This window comes from Bactrocera dorsalis, chromosome 2 (genome assembly GCF_023373825.1).
Source record: "Bactrocera dorsalis isolate Fly_Bdor chromosome 2, ASM2337382v1, whole genome shotgun sequence".
Lineage (NCBI taxonomy): Eukaryota > Metazoa > Arthropoda > Insecta > Diptera > Tephritidae > Bactrocera > Bactrocera dorsalis.
Window position 1 is genome coordinate 94,718,911 of NC_064304.1, and position 17,974 is coordinate 94,736,884.

Genomic DNA, 17,974 nt, shown 5'->3' on the forward strand with positions numbered 1-17,974 from the left:
TGCATATGTGTTTTTTTGTTTATTGTACAATATATAATGTAACATAATTGGTTGCTTGCTTCTTTATTTCCATTTGTTGCTGTTTTATTTTAAGTTTTAGTAATAAATCACTTCAACTTTATTTTTAAGCTTATGCTATAATGTTGCTGTTATTTTTTATATTTGTGTTTTTTATATTTATTTTTTATTATTTTTTATTTATTTTTTTATTTCTTTTTTACATATTTTTTAAGTGTTTTCTCTCGTATTTCGTATTTTATATAAATTATTTTATTGGCAATTTTGGAAATTGTTTTTTTTTTTTTGTTTTGCCTTCAGCATTGACTTGGTCTAATAAATTTTCTTAAATATTTCAGCTTTCATTTGTAATGCTTTGCTTAATTACGATTTCTAATAACAGAGCTTAGCTTTTGTTTTTACTATTACTTAGTATCTCATATGTATGTATTACAATATTGTTGTATTTTATGTATGTATGTATATGTAACAAGATTTTTTTTGGGTTATGGAAGATAACTAAAAAAAGTGTGTGTTCCTATTCGATGTACTGCTTTTTCTTTTGCATTTTGATAATTTTGCGAGTATGATTTTCAGCGAAATATTTCTATTTCATGTTATTTACTAGGCAATAATAGAGAAAAATATTTTTTTTATTATTTATATAATAATGAATAAGAACGAAGAAGAAAGACTCGAAATGCAGAACCGTATATGCATACACTCGTGGCCACGCAAACCTTACCTATCAAAATTTTCAAGTATTGTGAATATTTGACTACATTTTATAGCGGTAGTTTTTGTGGTGTAGAAACTTTTGATTAAGAAATAAGTTAATGACATGTTATTAATCAAAAAAATTAAAAACAAAACACATTCAGCTACAGATAAATCAATTGAAAGACAGTGAACTTTACACTATCATTTAAAGAACAAAAAATCGGCCGCTTTTGTATAAGCACAGAGAAGCTAATTTATGTTTTACTCATTAAACGTAGTAAATTAAAAACTACGTATAATTATAATTAGATAATATAATTTAGTTTACCTATACTTACTAAAAACATAAAAAAAATTTGAAGAAAATCCGAAACGAACGAAAAAGTCCGAAAAAGGTTAAGAATATAGTGGTAAGGTTTGCGTGGCCACGAGTGTGTATATGTCATATTCAAGTATATAAGGTTGTGTCGCTACGAAGCATACTTCCTCTTACGGAAAAGTATTTTAAACTAGAATTTCAAGGTCAGATTTTTATTTTTCGCATGAATTTTCTGTTTACATTTTGATGTGTTATTTGTGTTATTTACAATCTATTGGTATTCAGTTATCACCCAAAAAACGCATTATTAAAGTCTTTGAATCACATAAAAACAAATAAACAATACAAAAGAAAACGCCCGATCATGTAATATCCGTAATGGATTCCAAAGGTGATGTTTTTGGCCTATCGACACAGCCTTATATAATAGAATCATGATGTATGCAGTTTTATTTCAAGCTTTTTCCGAAATTTCGCTCCAATAAAGCTTTAAAAGCTTCAAAAACAAAATAAAATTTATAACTACCATTTAAAAGGCGTTATACACGCTTATAAAAACCTTATATTTTGGTAAAGAATTTTACTTTTTTTCTACTAAATTAAAAAAAAAATCATTCTAACCTAAAAAGCAAACTTTTTAACAAATATGGATTTACATTATTTCAAAACACTTATCCCAGCGCAGTATACTGATATGCCGAGTGTACGCAGTGTTTAAGCCAAGCAAATGTAATTTAAAATTATATTTCATAACAGCCTAAAAGTATGCAAATGAATTGCAAAAAAATATTTCCGTATAATTTTACATCATTTTAATTTTAAGTTTAAATATAAAACAATATGTTTTGAAATAAGCAAATGGATCTTCTAGAAGCTTCTTCTAAAGTTTTTTTCACTCAGTTCTCTGCTTTGCTTTTGTTGCCCTCAATATTTATTGCAATAATATGTACATATGTATGTATGAAAGTTTATACATTTTTATTTTTAATCCATTTTGCATAACATAACATTCATATACATACATATGTTTGTAAATATTTATGTGTGTATGTAGTAGGTATTCGATAGAAGTTCAATTTCAATTTTTCATAATTTTTTTTAGTTGCTTTTTTATGTTCAGCTATTTTCGGTTGCAATTTGTTGTTGTTGTGTTTTTACAGATTGTATTCTTTACTTTTTTACTATATTTTTCTAATTTTATTAGATTTAACTTTTACATGTAACTTTTTTAAATATATTTTTATGTAATATTTCATGGAAAACAAATATATATGGTAGTTATGGTTGCCTGTTAGCTTCATTTTACATATTTATGTTTGCATGTATGTGCATGTGCATAGGCTTTGTAAAGTTGTGGAGCTTTTCACTTAGTATCTATTTTAGGCCTTTCAATTTGCAAGTGTATTTATGGTTGCTTATAACAATTATAGATTTTTTCAAACTTTTTTGTTGTTATAACCTTTTTTACGTTTATTTTATATGTATATTTACAATAATGCAGCATGTACATATATAAGCTTTGTGTATGTATAAATGCTTTTCAGCTGTAAAATTCTCTTTTTTAAACTGTAATGATTTTTTTCTTACACAATTGATTTCATAATTGTTTCGGATCAGCGCTTTAAATTCGTAGTATATTTAATAGAACGAAAAGTTTGCTTAGTTTAAATGTCAACAACATCGAAGCTAAAAAAAAACAATAATAATATAAACTGAAAAGTAATAAAAAATAATATAAAAAATAAATACAAAAAATTAATATGAAAAATAAGTATAAAAAATAAATACAAAAAATTAATAGAAAAATATAATATAACAAAAAAAAATAAAATAGAATAAATTAAAAAATGTAGAAAACAAAAAAAATATGAACGAACTAGAAAAAATTGAAAGCATGTAACACGAAAGCAATTTTTATAAAATATCACGCATAATACAAATAATGGTTTGAAACAGTTTTAACTAGCTTTAGTTAAGAAAATCAGTATTGGAAAAAAATAAAATTATATACATACATACATACTTAAGAAAAATGCAAAAATAATTAAAATAAAAAAATACAGCACAAATCTTAAAATTATATTAATTTTTTTTTTTAAATACATGTTTTAATATTATTTGACTTTTAACCAAACAGAGATTTCACTTTATAAAAAAAATAATGAAGAATGTAAAAGTTTTCAATAAAATACTGAGTTTCCGCAAAGTTCCTAAAAGTTGACATTTGGGAGGTTTTCTTTTTTTGGTTATGGCGAATAAACGTTTGTTTTTCTTGAATTAAAATATTTTACATAATTATTTCATATTACATAGCTAAGTTACGTATATATTAATTAAATAAATATATATAATATGCAACTTGCATTCTTCAAAACAAAAAATTATCTTTTCATTAAATATTTTAGGCTTAAAATAAAGTTTAGTAATAAATAAGACATATTTTTGAGAAATGTAAATTTTTGCCAAATTTGTATTTTCTGTTTTAATTTTTTCTGAATTTTTTTGATTTATGAAATTATTTTAATTTTCTTTTTGTTTTTTTTTCTGTAAAATTATGTTTTTCAAACTGTGTTTTTAAATTATGTGAATAGGCCATTATTTGTATAAATGTAATTGTTTCTTAAACACTTCAAATTTTATTCTCCGTATACGATTTTTTTTATGTATTTTTTTAAATTATTTTTTTTTTATTTATTCGGAATTTCTAATTGCTTGCTATGATATAATGCTCTAGATTATTCAATTATTAAAAAAAAATTATTAATAAAGTGAAACTCAAATGATGGTAATTATAAACAAATCAAAATTTTCATGTGTTTGTTTATAATTATTTTTTATTAATCAACTCAATTAAATTTACAACATTGCCTGAAAATGAGTCAAACGGAATCAGCAATGGATGCCAAGTGAAATTAGAAAACATAAATATTGCATTTGTAACTAAATGACCAAAATTGAATACGTCGTTACAAGAAAATATAAAGATATAAAAAATATAAAATTAAACAACATTTATACATTTTATTATTATTAATATATAAAAGTATTAAATATACCAAAAAATATACAAGAGATATTTAAAAAATAAAATAAATCTCTAAAAAAAATGTACATATATTAGGGGGAAAAAATTAAGTAAAAAAAAAACTTTAAACTAGACTAAAAAAATTACAAAAAATATAATAAAATAAGAGGCAACAAAAAGATATAATAAAAAATAAGGAAAATATATTAAATTAAAAAGAAATATACAATTGGATAAATTACTCGATCAAAATTATTGACGCTACCCCTAAAAGTAGGCTACGAAAAGAACTTCACAATACTGCATCGATCAGTTAATAAAAATTTATTTTTAAACCCAACAAAGGCAATACTAATTTTGTAGCCGCTTAACTACAGCGAACAAATTTAGAGAGTGGCACCGGAATGAATTTAATAACAACTACAAAAAACTATATAAAAATAAATGAAAAGAGAAGATAACAATAAACAAAAAATTAATAAAAACAACAAAGAAAAATAAAAACAACTGAGATGTAATAAAAAATAATAATAATATTAAATAATAATAATAATAAATAATATTAATAAAAAATTAACAGTAATAAATAATAAAAAAAAAAACAATAAAGAAAAAATAAGGAAAGAATAACTTTATTATTATAATATTAAGAACTAAATAATAATAAAGAAAATAAATTTAATAAGAAATATTTGTTGAAATGCTTATTTACTAGATTTGCGACCAAAAGCATTTTATTGTGACTTCACAGTTAGTACTTATTAACTTTGTTTAAATAATAAAATTTATATGTAAAATGTACTTCTTTGTAAAATGAGAAAGCATAAATTTAAAAAATTAATATATATGTATATGGAAAATCCTTTTTTTCGTTTTAAGTTTAACAATAGACTTTTACAAACGTTCAAACTTCTCGTTAGTTAATAATGCTGTTTCTTTATTTTTGAAATTTGCTTAATAATTAACATTTGTTTGTAATATTTTTTTGTTGTTATTTTTGCCTCACTTATTTCTTAACAGCTCTCTATAACATAACTTATCGATTAGTTGTAAAATACAAACAAGCCTAAGGCTTTTTAAGTAGTATTTTTTTTTTTGCTTTTGTAAACATAGAAACTTAATTTTTAATGCGCCAATCGGGTTTATATTGATTAGTTTTTTTTTTTTAATTTTAATTTCTTGCATTGCCTTTAGGTTCGTAAGAATATGTATAAATGGGAGGAATCAGTCAATTTGTTTTTGTTTTCTTGTTTCATTTATTTTAACAAACATGTTTTTTTTTATATAATAAAATAAAGTTTTTATTTTCATATGGAAATACTTTGTATAATTTAATTAAGCGATTTCGTGTAATTTTAACACTTTGTCGCTTTTTGTATGCAAAGAATGAAAAGTAGTGAAATTTACAATTCTTCAACGCACTTAGTAGGCGCTGTAAGACTAGAACTGCAATAAAAGTAGGTTTAAAAAATCGTATGCATTCTGAAATACTGATGTGAGTGCGCTATGAAAAAAAATAAACTAAATATGCGGTGAGCCTAATTGCCGGAAAAATAATAATAATAAGTCAATCGGGTCTACAAAACCAGAATGGACTCGGTGTTTTACACGGCTATGGTCGGCAGCTCACCAGCCCGCCGCGAATTCATCTGGGCAACGTTTCATGTTGTCACAACAATAACAACAACATCAAAAAAAAAACACAAATGAACAATTGTAATTTGTCAAGAAGATGCCCAGCGCCTAAATGCATGCAATTTTAATAACATTTACTAGTCCAGCTGTTGATAGGAAGCCGATTTTCCAACATAAGCAAACCGAATTAATGCGTTGAACGGTTATATATATTATTTATCAATGAGTGTTTAAGTGAAAAATTAAAACGGTAAATATGTAAATACATTATATATGTTTAGCTATGCGAGCGACGACTGGACGCTGCTTACACGCTCAGGTTGGCGTAACTTAAATGTAAAAGTAAACGCAGCAAACAGATTTGCCTGCTTGTCTGGCTGAAAATATGAAATTAAATCCAAAATCGCTTAGCTATTTACCTAGAGAAGAAGTGTATGTAATTAAAGACTATGGTTATAACAAAAATATATCACTTATCATTAGTATACCACGTACAATAATAATATTTAATTGCTTAGTGAAATTGTGAAATGCGAAAATGTTATTTAATTAGCATAATTTGCGCATCCATCATAACAAACTGAATGCTCACTGCAATGTATGCGCGCCTGTGGGTGTGAGTGTGTGTGTGTTAGTATGTGTTTTTACTAAAATAACGCTGATAATAATAATACGGTATACAAATAAGCATAATTGCTATAATAATTACAATTAAAATTAGCACAATCACAATGGGAAAAGATGCAGGCGTGAAGAATAAACGCTGATGTGTACTCGCCAACGATGACGCGGCCGTTGCGCAGCCTTTTCGTTCACAACCAGCATTACAACGCATGTCCACAATGCGGTCGCTGCTTGCTGGCACGCGACGCCTCCTACGCTTCACCTCATAACGTTTCGCCGCTGCGCGTTTGTCATTCTCCCGCGCCATCGCAACCGCCAATTAAATTACCTGTTCGCAGTTGCAGCGCCGACGGGCACAACTATGCTGTCTGGATTTGCGCATATGCGCCGTCAATGCCACCGCATCCATTAGCTGGTCCAGCTGCTGTAGCTGCATTTGCTGTTGAGCCGACTCACTCAGCGTTACTCACATTTTATGCAGTGCTGCGGCTGTGGCGACTGGATGCTGCGTCAAATTCTCACTAGACCAGGCGGTCTGCTGCGGCGCATTCGAGTTGGATTTAGCGCTAGACGGCGTCGATGTCTGCAAATCGAAGCGCGCATAGAAGAGCAGGTACGGCGTCACTGTGATTTTGCGCGCTGGAGACAGTAATTCCTCGAATTCACGTTGTGTCATCGCTTTAATTTTATCATCGTCGCACATGTACCAGATTGGTTCGCCATTGCTGCTACCCGCCGCCGACAGGCTGCCACAACTGGATGCATAACCGCCAAGAGTGCTGACCTTGGTGCCACCGCGTCCAGTGCTGCCATAACCGACTGGGTAGCTATTATAGCCGCTGGTTGTGCTGCTGCCAGCGCTACCAGTGGCGCTGCCGCTGCCATTGCCGCCGGCGCCGGTATTGCTGCTACCACTAATGCTCATGGTGGAAGACGCATGATTCGAGCCATTCTGTAGCGTTTCCTCGCTCAACTCATTGTTGCTGGCGCTCAGCTGTTGCTGCTGTTGTTGCAATTGCTGCTGCTGTTGCACGCTACAAATGCGCGTCGCGCAACACGTCAAACTATGACATGTCGTGTTCATACTTAGCTTGCCAATGCCATTCGTAATCGTTTTACTGGTGATGCCATTCAAATTTTTCATATTCTTACTCATATCACCGCTGCTCGACGCTTTGCTGCGGCCGAACTTCATCTTCTTCATCAGACTGGAGCCTGACGAGGCGAGCACCGAAGCGGCTGCGCTCGCTGCCGAGGCGGCTTGTATGCCGGGACTGCTGCGTTCGTTGGGCGTCGAGCCGCCGCCTGATGCCGCCGAACCGCCCGCGCCAGCCAGCGGGTAGAGACTATTGTTCGATAAGCCGTTTGCCTGGGCGCCCATTTGCTGTGAGCTATTATTGGTATTGACGTTGCGTCGATCTTTCGGGCAATTCACATACTCATTGGCCCAGTCGAGTGAGCAAGTGTAGGCGATGTAATGACCTACAGACATGGTGGCGCCCACATGCGTTATCACACTGTACAATTTGTAGATGTGCAACTTGTTGGCATCGCTGAGTTTGCAGCATTTCGCGCAGAAGCATTGCAATGTGAAAGATGTGGGTATGTAACTGTTTATCTTCTCCATGCCGCCGGAGAAGCGGCTCAATTGTATGACAAGTAGACGCGGCAGCACTTCATACGAAATGGAGCGTATTGCTTCGGTGTAGCCGGTGCACTGTTCGCAACGATATTTATTCTCGCCACGGAAAAACTCACGGGTCACACAAGAATTCTGTATAAAAATTAGACATTAGAAATATTTCGAAATAAGGAACAAACAAACGTCGCAGTTAAACACACCTGTATAAACGAGCTGGGTTTGTCTGCATAGTCGGTTAAATCGTAGCCGGAAATGGGCACCGGTACCGCGATATCAATCATACTCTCCTTCTGCTCCGTCACAGTTTCACAGCTCAAGCACTTCGTAGTAGAGATGGTAACACCCTCGAAGTCCTCGGTAAAGAAGTCCAAACCCAATTCGCGTATCTTCTCAGCCAAACGCTCTTTATCTTTCAACGCGCTTACCGGCGATGAGAGTTCACTGCTGGATTCAGTGCCCGTGGTGTAGATCGCGACACCTTTCACTACAGCGCTGGGACTGCTCGCCGATGTGGCATTCGCTGCGGCCAGCGCGTTGGTGTTGGTTGACGCCGCGCCGCTAAGATCCACTGAATTCAAGTAGAAGAGACTGTTTGCAGTTGCCTGCAAGCCCGCGCCGCTTTGCCCATCCTTGAGTGGAGACTGCAGTCGTGTGTTCTTGGAGTTTTTCGATTCGTCTTTTCGCTTGGACTTGCGCGAGAAGAACGACGCTTTCGTTATGTTGCTTGCGCTTAGACTAGATAGCGTTGAATTGGTAGCGCTGGTAGCAGCAGACCCACCAGCACCAAGCGCATTACTGCTATTGGCGTTACCGGTGATGCCACTTTGTGTGTCGCGTTCGCTAGCATAGCCATCCAACTCGTCGGGATTGCGTATGTAACTATAAATTATAAGTTTTTTTTATCATTTTAAAGTCAATTTTTGCTTAGTAATAATTATGCCACACACTCACCCATTCATTATTAGATCGGGATATTCGCCGATCGCTTTAATCAGCAACTGACAAGTTTCCCGTATACTATTCAGCAGACACATCAAAAACTCATGCGCGTCCTGTTGCTGGTTGCCCTCAAAGATCGCATTCACATCCTGCACAGCATGTAGTAGTGTGTCGGCGTGAAAGGGCTCCGTCGATTCGGCCACCTCATTGCGGTGCAAGCACTGATAGAGCTCATGCAAGCGCTCAGTGAGCATTTGGTGACTGCTCTTTTGCCCGATACCGCCGCCACAGCCGCTCGTACTCATGAGCGCGTTCTGTTCGAGCGCTGCCAAGTCTTTGCTGCTGAAACTGCGCGTATTTTCCAATTGCACCGCGCTAATGCCGCGTCCCAGTGACGAAGACTTGGCTGCGCGCTGACGCGCAATGCACTGCTGTATGCTTGACAAGTCCACTATGAGATGGTGAAGGTTGTGTAGAAATTGCGGGGCGAAACGTAATGTATACACCACCGAATTTAGGTAGCAAGTGTTACCGATGTTGCAGAGCGTCGCCATGGAAGGCGCGTGATTCAGTGTGTTGCCATTGCCTAATTGAGTTGTGGCAACTATAGCGCTGCTGCTGCTGTTGGCGCTGCCGGCGAGCCCACTGTTGGAAGCTGATGTCGCTGGCATATAGTATTGTTGTGTGATGTCCTGTGTATTATCGGTATCCGAATGTACGGCGCTGGATGACGCGGAAGAAGTGCGCGTCGAGCTAAGATAACCGTTGGTGACAACGCCCGCGGAGGCCCGCGTGTCCGTGTCTGCAGTCTGGTAGCGGCGCTCGTAAAGCGACATTATGCCGCGTGGGCGTTTTCTAACGCTGCCGCTACTTACCGGTGTTACGCAAGTTGTTCTTGCTGTTGCACCTGGTGTTGTTGATGCGGCACCAGTTACGGCCGTTGGCGTTGTTCTACCAGTTAAATCTGCAGTTACTGTAAATGGTGATGTTGCAGCCGGTGGGTTTGCGCTGGCTGGACTATCAGCTGCCGGCGCTATAACAGTGTTGGGTGTGGCGATAATCTCAGCCGCTGGCGGGACGCCAATGCAATGGAGCGCAGCAAAATCGAAACTGGTCGGCGATAAGTGTAACACCGGTGGCGGTGTGAGTTTATGTGTGTTGCTGTTGCGCTTGCGTGCTGCTGCAACACTGCTGTCGCGTTTGCGCTTGCTACCACCTTTTTTCACCTCTACTTCTAGCGGTTCGATTTTGTTCAGCAACGCCTCATCTAAATTGAACCAAGCTGCAACAGAAGGTAAATTGTTTAGAAAATGTTTTATTTTATACTGCCATTGTGCCACATAATTTAATATTAAACACCATTATTACTTTTTTTGTTGTATGTTCTCACCTGCGTGTCTTTTCACCCGCAGGTCACCACTGCTTCTTCCGAATGCGCTTTGTTTCTTCTTCTCCTGAATGCGCTCCTTTAATTTCTTGCGATTACGTAAGCTCGCTAGGCGCTCAACAGTTTCCTTGCTCTTAACGTAAACTTTGTGCGCAGAGGATGGAGCGGTAGCTGCTGCTACTGCCGCCGCTGCTTTAGCTTTAGCTCTATTCTTGCGTTTGGTAAAATTGGTGACGCTTCTGCGTCTACGCAGTTGACGTCTACCACCGGCGCCAACTGGTGGGCGTGCCTGAGGTACACCGACAGCGTTGCCCGCTACAACAGCGCTTGTGCCACCTGCTGCTGTGATACCCGATTTACCGCTTGCGCTAACACTTTGTAATTCCGCTTCTGGGCAAGTTTCGATAACAATGGGATAAAGTGTGGGAAAATATGGTGGGGAATAGCGTTTTCTAGACGCGTACTTTCGGGTATTGGTGAGTGTTTTGTTAGCAGCTTCGTCACTTATTTCGGCTGTTGGTTTGGCACTATCTGGACCAGCGTTGGTCTTACGAATAATACGTTTCTTGGATCTCTGTCTGCCTCGTCGTTTTTTACGTTGTCGTCTGCTCTTAACTTCCTCTTGTCTTTGTTTTTGTTCTGATTCTAATTGTTCGTTTGACTGTTCTTGTGTTTGTTGTTGTAGTGTTATAGTGTTTTCTGTTGGTGTATTGTTTTGCTGTATATCGGTCTCAGGGCTTATAAGAATTATTGTTTCTGTTACGATTTTAGCTGTTTGTATTGGAAGACACACCTCGTCGTTAATTAATTTTTTTGCAGCATTTCTGGGCATTTTTTGAACACCTGTAAGCAGAGCGGTACAATTCATTTCTTCATCAAAACAAAACATTATAATGAATTAATTATTTTTATTTATTACTATGAAGCTTAATGTATATAATTTTTATATTTTTTTATTTTAATATTCCACAAACCACATTTTGTACCCCATTTCCGGAGCAGTTCATTGCCCACAAAATCCCAAAATCAAATTCGTCTATGCTTTGGAGAAACAGTTAATTTACTGTTTAGGACCGTTATATTGTTAGCAAAAGCGTGAAAAGTATAAAACCAAGAAACGCGTGTGCCACTGTCGTCTGCCTATCCAAACTTTACTGGGTTTATTCAAATGTTCCCATTTAACGCCAACTTTACTACTATTATTTCCAAGTGGGAGAACATGTGAGCAGATTTTTGACACTAGCAGCGCTTATCAGTTGAATTTCGCTTTGATTTATTTTATTTTTGTCGAAGAAAACGACGTTAAATAAATAAACACTTAACACCTTTTTGTGATATGCGCCACTCATGTACATATGTATATATGTACGCAAAGTGCCTACAAAATGTATTAAGTAATCATTGATTATTTAATGGAAGAATGTTGGGGACCATTATCGGAGTGGAGGGCTCATACACAGATGTGATAGTAAAATAGCAAGACCAAAACGTATCTACATACTTAATGCGGTACTGAAAGTTTGGCGTACAGTGTTGTAAAAAATATTATATAACGAAAAAGTGCGAAAGGCGTCTCTAAAAGGCTTCCAAGTTTCAAGTTATCTCTTTCTTTAATATAATGTCTTAAATCGACCTGAACCTCTTTAACACAGTATAACACATTGCTGACTGCATTAATCACTTCCCTCTTATCAACGTTAGACCACTTACTGTGGTACATACTTAACTGTAAGGCAATTCGATATACAAATTAATATAAAAGATGCAAGTATTGTATATTGATAAATGTGAATTGTAATTTTGTATGTTAATTTGTTTCCTATTTTTTATGTAGCAACAAAAGTACTATTTGATTTAGTAAATATAATGTTACATAATAATATCATAAAACTTTCAATTCATGTATTAGCTTATCTTTTGAAAGTGAAAATATAGTCTAACTGTATGGACAAATTATTTGCCCACAGTAAATAAACTAATTCCACATCGTTGCATTTATGTAGGTGTTAGGTTTTGACACAAACATATGTAAGTATATGTAGCTATCAATAATATAATCAATTTCGTAAGGTCTTATCGCACACATACGGGTGTACCTACTTGTATGTGTGTCAACAGTTGCACTGGTAGCTCGTGATAAAGGAGACCCTGCAAAGACTTTTATCATTCTTATTATTCTGAGTAATTTACGTTTTTTAACTATTTTGCATTTTTATTAATTATATGATTCAACCTAGTCAAACACATACATCCGCGCTATAAATAACATCATTTGCTGGAGTGATAAATGCGGTGTGAGGAGGGTAACATAGCGAGCAAAGCAATGAATCATTAACTGATGATTATAAACAATAATAAGGAATGCCAAAATATCTACATACTTACACAAGCGCCATATTAAACAATTGGACATATTTATTGTTGCATTTAAGTTTCATATCGGTAAAATATTTTATTAGATTTCAACCAATAAGTGGATAGAAGACTTGCATATATCTACATACATGTACATACATACATACGTCTTTCATTTTTAATTCAGTGAGCTAGCTAAGACGCGCATATATAACTATTTATAAACATTATGTACATATGGAAATATTTCAGTGATAATTAACACATTTTAGTGAAATGTTGTCTAGCTTTCGCAGATGATGAACATGATGGATAAAGCAATAAAATAGATGTAAATATAAAACTAAAAATTTCGGTAAATCCTGAAGCAGATATGGGAGAAATAAACTGTTTCATTGATAAAGATATTAAATATTTAATACTTTATCTCCTTGACAAAGTTGTACAAAAATAAATTTATAAAATAAACACCTACAAATCAGCATTTGTTTAATCTCGTTAAACAAAAGCACTTTGCGGGGGTGGATGCTTTTCGTACTAGAATGATGAAGTTTTATAGGGATTATAAAAGTTGGTTCGTTAGTTGTTGAGATATCGGAATGAAATTTAATACGTATGTATGTGTTTGATACTCTATTATTCTATTGATCATTTGTCGGAATCGCCCAGCAGATCGGAGAAGAATATCACATATCTGCTATATAATCGATCATTCGGACTTTTTAAATTGCACCTCAAAAATCGTTGACTCGAAATCAATTTTAGACCCAAGTCTCTGTCTCATGTTGCATAGCAATGTTGTTCAGACTGATCCGTAGAACATTTTAATCATACGCGATTTAAAAGAAAAAAACATATGTCATATGTATTTATTTAGTGACCTACGCAATCGTACTCGGAATTAATTTTGGAGATTGCTGCCTTATATAATATTATCTCGTGAAATAAAACAAATTACCATACAAAGACATAATTTTGGTTGTATGGCAGCTATAGTAGTGTAAGTGTATAATAAAAAATGTATTATAAACATTTGAATATAATTGATAGTTTTTGATATAAGTCTTTACAAACTCAACATGTAAACATATTTAAAAGCATAAGTGTGTAAAGTATTGTTGATAGTTTGGCACGATGACCGCCACCGAACGTCGAGTGACCGCCGGCGAAGCAAGGCCAAAGGCAAGGCACTGAATACTCATCAACTAAAACTAACAACTAGTACACAAGTTAAATATGTTTATACATTTGCCACAATTTCACTACTATGAACGTTTTGTATATTTTAATATTGCATGCGCAGGCTTGATATGAACCTACAAATGGGGTGCAAATGGCTAATGTGTAAAAGGTGAGGGTGCATTTAATGGGCACAAGTGTCGTGGAGGTTGCAAGTGCAGTAGCAGAGGCAGCGGCAGCGACTGTGATAGCACACACAAACATGCACTTAAACCGGGTAATCTGAAGAACACATAAGCGGTTTATAAACATATTTTGTAGGAAGACAAAAACAATTTTACTATTGATTTGTTGCTGGATCGAAGGTCACATGTCAGAAAAAACCATGAACATACATATATCAATACAACGGCAAAACAAGTATATCAGGCAGTTGATATTTCAAAAGGTAGCAAATATATTAAAAAAAATAGTCTTTACATTATGTCGGCTGCAGGAAAAAATAGACTGTATATTTATTATACGTAAGCTTTTGAAACAGTTAGGTAATGCAGTAGCTACTTTCGCTGTCGCTATATACATATGTACATACGCATGTATATCGCTGGCAATAGCACCGCCGCTATCACTGCTACAAGCATATGCTCAAGTTCTGCTGGCTTTATAAATTAGTTTTACTGTTGTTATTTGATATTGTTAGATTTTGCAAATTTCCTATTTACGTTGTATGTATAGTATCGTCTATTTATATTAATATGTTATCTAGTAAGCCTCCCATTGCGATCGTTAGCATGTATTTGTATATCGTCTTTCACTTGCAAACAATTCGCACTAAACTTTTTATTTCGTATGCATTTACACAGTTTCTTAACAATTGTTATTCTTCGATTACTTACATAGCCTTTTGGAAATGCATTTGCTACTGTTACTGTAGTCGCAGATGTCCAGTTACAGCTGGCGGCTCTACTTTCGTTATTAGCGCATTGGGTCGGCAATTGACCGTAGATTTGGAGCAGGTCTAACGACTATGTGTCTGTTAAACGAATCGAATAAACTTTCACGTTATTGTTGCATCTCCTTATGATGATGTTGCTCCTCTGATAGGAATGTGACTATAATTTTTCAATTGTTATTAAAATTTGCATGCAATTACTACTTTCATAGTTTTTTATTTGTACCAAATCGATTTTTTCGCTACGGCTTCGGGTTCGATTATTTGTCCACGCACACACATTTACTACGTTTAATGTTTTTCACACAGGCGTGTAAATTGCACTATTCTATATGTTCGGGATAATTTTGGACCATCACCTATCATGTGATGATTTTACCAGTTCCACCCGCAGATTGCATATTCGTACATGTGAAAAATTGTCTAATAATTGAAAATTCTTGTTGACAATTTTTTGATTTCCACTTTGTTTTGTGCAATTTATCAAGAACTAACTGCAATAACGATTTTCCGTTTATCCAATCTAGAGTTTTCAATACTCATAACAATATTCGCCTACTCGCTTTCTCTGCTTTTTTCTTGATTTCCCCGTATGTCGTTTAATCGAACACCTTTTCCGTTTCTTCACGCCGCACACAAATATATGCTATGGACACTACTCCAGACGTCGCGAATAATCTTTACAGTTTATTAGCAATCCAATTTTTTGCCTTTTTAGCGAACATCAAGACTGCGTCTTGCTATTATTTCTTTTTACCTATACTTAAATGATTCTTTAACATAAATCTATAATAAAAACACTGAGATTTTATGGTTGAAAGCTGTAAATATGAGAAAATTGTAGGGCCGGCCGAGCAAATTTAGGAAATTTTCCGAGATTGGCGTTAAGTTAGCTGCCCTGGAATGTGACAATTCAGCTTGGAGTGAAAAATCTGAGCTGGAAAAGTTTTGAAAGGTGCAGTGTTACCAGATAAGAAATTCAAGTGAAATGTAAGGTGATTCATATTTTTCCAATTGGAAATTGCAAAATATTGCGTTACAGTTCCATTAATAACATACACTTTTCCCTATATAACTCTCATTGCTTGTTAATAACAAACTTATTTGATATTAACAGTCGTTGACTATCACTTTTGATGTATTTATATTATATATGAACACGACATGAGTCATAAAATATAATTTGAAAATACATGGACCTAGTCCAGTTGGCTTAAAATATATTCTGCTTGTCACGATTGTCTCATGTCTCTAATTGTCACAATTTATTTAAGTGCGTACTCTTTTTAATATAGAAGATGTTACTAATTTATTAAAATTTATAACTGCTCCCAAAATTTTAGATTCTACGAAGTTTAATTAAACAAAAACTTGAAAAACATTTAAGTGGCAGCTCCTAAATTCTGTAAAATTCCTTCGACAGATGTCAACGGCGGGCCGGCTACTGTCACTCTTCCTTCTCTCCGGCAAGTAGAAATCATGGCGACAGGCGTAAGTAAAATTTCGCAAATTTTATTTGCAAATATCTAAAACATCGATCGGTTTAAAAAGCAAATAAGCTTCTGCAAAACTTGATAATTTCGTTATAAATAAATTTCATTTGAAATTTTTTTGTTTACAGACGCTTTATACCTACCCAGAAAATTTCCGTGCGTACAAGGCACTCATCGCTGCCCAGTACTCTGGAGCACAGGTGAAAGTAGCCGAAAACTTCGTTTTCGGTGAGACCAACAAATCTGCCGAATTTCTGAAGAAGTTCCCTAGTGGCAAGGTAAGGCTGATTATCGAAAAAAATATGTTTAAGTAAACTGTATAGACCAACTTGCTTAGAAAGTTGCGTGTGCACACGTCATCACCATCGGATTGTTACTCATACGCACTTTTTTTTTTATATACAAATTTTCCAGGTGCCTGCTTTCGAAACTGCTGAAGGCAAGTACTTGTCCGAGTCGAATGCCATAGCTTTCTATGTAGCTAATGAACAGTTGCGCGGTGGTAAATGCCCGTTGGCTCAGGCTGAAGTCTTGCAGTGGTTATCTTATGCTGACAATGAGATTGTTCCAGCATCCTGTTCATGGGTCTTCCCCTTGTTGGGCATTATGCCACAACAGAAGAACAGTACCGCCAAGCAGGACGCCACCGCCATTCTGAGTGTGTTGAACAACAAGCTGTTAAATAGCACGTTCTTGGTCGGTGAACGTATCACACTAGCTGACATTGTCGTCTTTAGCAGCCTGTTGCACTTGTACCAGTATGTGTTGGAACCAAAAGTACGCGCTGAATTCGGTAATGTAAACCGTTGGTTCGTAACTATCCTCAATCAACCACAAGTAAAGGCTGTCGTAAAGAACTACACTTTGTGTGAGACAGCGCTTGTATTCGATCCGAAAAAATATGCTGAATTCATTGGTAAAACTGGCGGTGCCAGCGATAAGAAACAACAAGCTAAGGCGAAGGAGGAGAAGAAGCCGAAAGAAGAAAAAAAGAAGGAGGAGAAACCCAAGGAAGAATTAGATGCTGCTGAGGAAGCACTTCTGGCTGAACCCAAGTCCAAGGATCCCTTCGACGCAATGCCCAAAGGAACCTTCAACTTCGATGACTTCAAACGTTCTTACTCCAACGAGGATGAGTCTGTATCCATTCCTTATTTCTGGCAAAAATTCGATCCGGAAAACTATTCCATCTGGTTCGGAGAATATAAATACAACGATGAGCTGAGCAAGGTATTCATGTCTTGTAATCTCATCACTGGTATGTTCCAACGTTTGGATAAAATGCGTAAGCAAGCTTTTGCTTCAGTATGTCTCTTTGGCGAGGACAACAACAGCACCATCTCCGGAGTTTGGGTGTGGCGCGGCCAAGATTTGGCTTTCACTCTTTCACCCGACTGGCAAATTGACTACGACTGCTACTCGTGGAAGAAACTCGACGCCAGCTCCGAAGAAACCAAAAAGTTGGTGCAACAGTACTTCTCATGGACTGGTACAGATAAGGATGGTCGCAAATTCAACCAGGGCAAAATCTTCAAATAAGTGGATGAACACACCATACGTAATTGAGATTTGAGCATCAATAAGTAGTTATCGTCTCACCAAATGTGTCCTAATTTAAAGTTAACCGACTAAACCCTATCAGCCATCCTGAAAATAAATTTATAAGCTCAAGAAAATCAATGCCTTTTTATAATAAACATTCGTAGG

At 35.3% G+C, this 17,974-nt stretch overlaps 2 protein-coding genes across 4 annotated transcripts; one reads left to right on the plus strand and one right to left on the minus strand.

Moving 5' to 3' along the window:
* Positions 1 to 289: 289 nt before the first annotated feature.
* On the minus strand, positions 290 to 15,694 carry LOC105230938 (uncharacterized). Of its 3 annotated transcripts, XM_011211984.4 has the most exons (6): positions 15,001 to 15,694; positions 14,719 to 14,934; positions 10,292 to 11,131; positions 8,914 to 10,183; positions 8,163 to 8,841; positions 290 to 8,094 (listed from the first exon to the last, which is right to left on the minus strand). In XM_011211984.4, exons 3-6 carry the CDS (start codon positions 11,118 to 11,120, stop codon positions 6,787 to 6,789), a joined length of 4,086 nt encoding a protein of 1,361 aa, XP_011210286.2. In that variant the 5' UTR covers positions 11,121 to 11,131; positions 14,719 to 14,934; positions 15,001 to 15,694; the 3' UTR covers positions 290 to 6,786. The 3 variants fall into 3 exon arrangements, with proteins under 3 accessions (XP_011210286.2, XP_049305676.1, XP_049305678.1); XM_049449719.1 differs by having other exon boundaries at positions 14,719 to 15,694; XM_049449721.1 differs by lacking the exons at positions 14,719 to 14,934; positions 15,001 to 15,694 and adding an exon at positions 11,263 to 12,096.
* Positions 15,695 to 16,117: 423 nt separating this feature from the next.
* On the plus strand, positions 16,118 to 17,943 carry LOC105230940 (elongation factor 1-gamma). Its single transcript, XM_011211985.4, has 3 exons — positions 16,118 to 16,265; positions 16,396 to 16,545; positions 16,682 to 17,943. The coding sequence occupies exons 1-3, from the start codon at positions 16,254 to 16,256 to the stop codon at positions 17,804 to 17,806; spliced, it is 1,287 nt and encodes a 428-aa protein (XP_011210287.1). The 5' UTR covers positions 16,118 to 16,253; the 3' UTR covers positions 17,807 to 17,943.
* The last annotated feature ends 31 nt before the right edge of the window (positions 17,944 to 17,974 follow it).

Bases quoted from the DNA above. Each gene is read 5' to 3' on its own strand.
- LOC105230938 (XM_011211984.4), bottom strand. From the start codon at position 11,120: ATGCCCAGAAATGCTGCAAAAAAATTAATTAACGACGAGGTGTGTCTT. The intron at 10,184-10,291 runs GTGAGAACATAC...CTTCTGTTGCAG, and splicing joins GCGGGTGAAAAGACACGCAG to CTTGGTTCAATTTAGATGAG. The intron at 8,095-8,162 runs GTGTGTTTAACT...ATTTTTATACAG, and splicing joins AACCCAGCTCGTTTATACAG to AATTCTTGTGTGACCCGTGA.
- LOC105230940 (XM_011211985.4), top strand. The intron at 16,546-16,681 runs GTAAGGCTGATT...CAAATTTTCCAG, and splicing joins AGAAGTTCCCTAGTGGCAAG to GTGCCTGCTTTCGAAACTGC.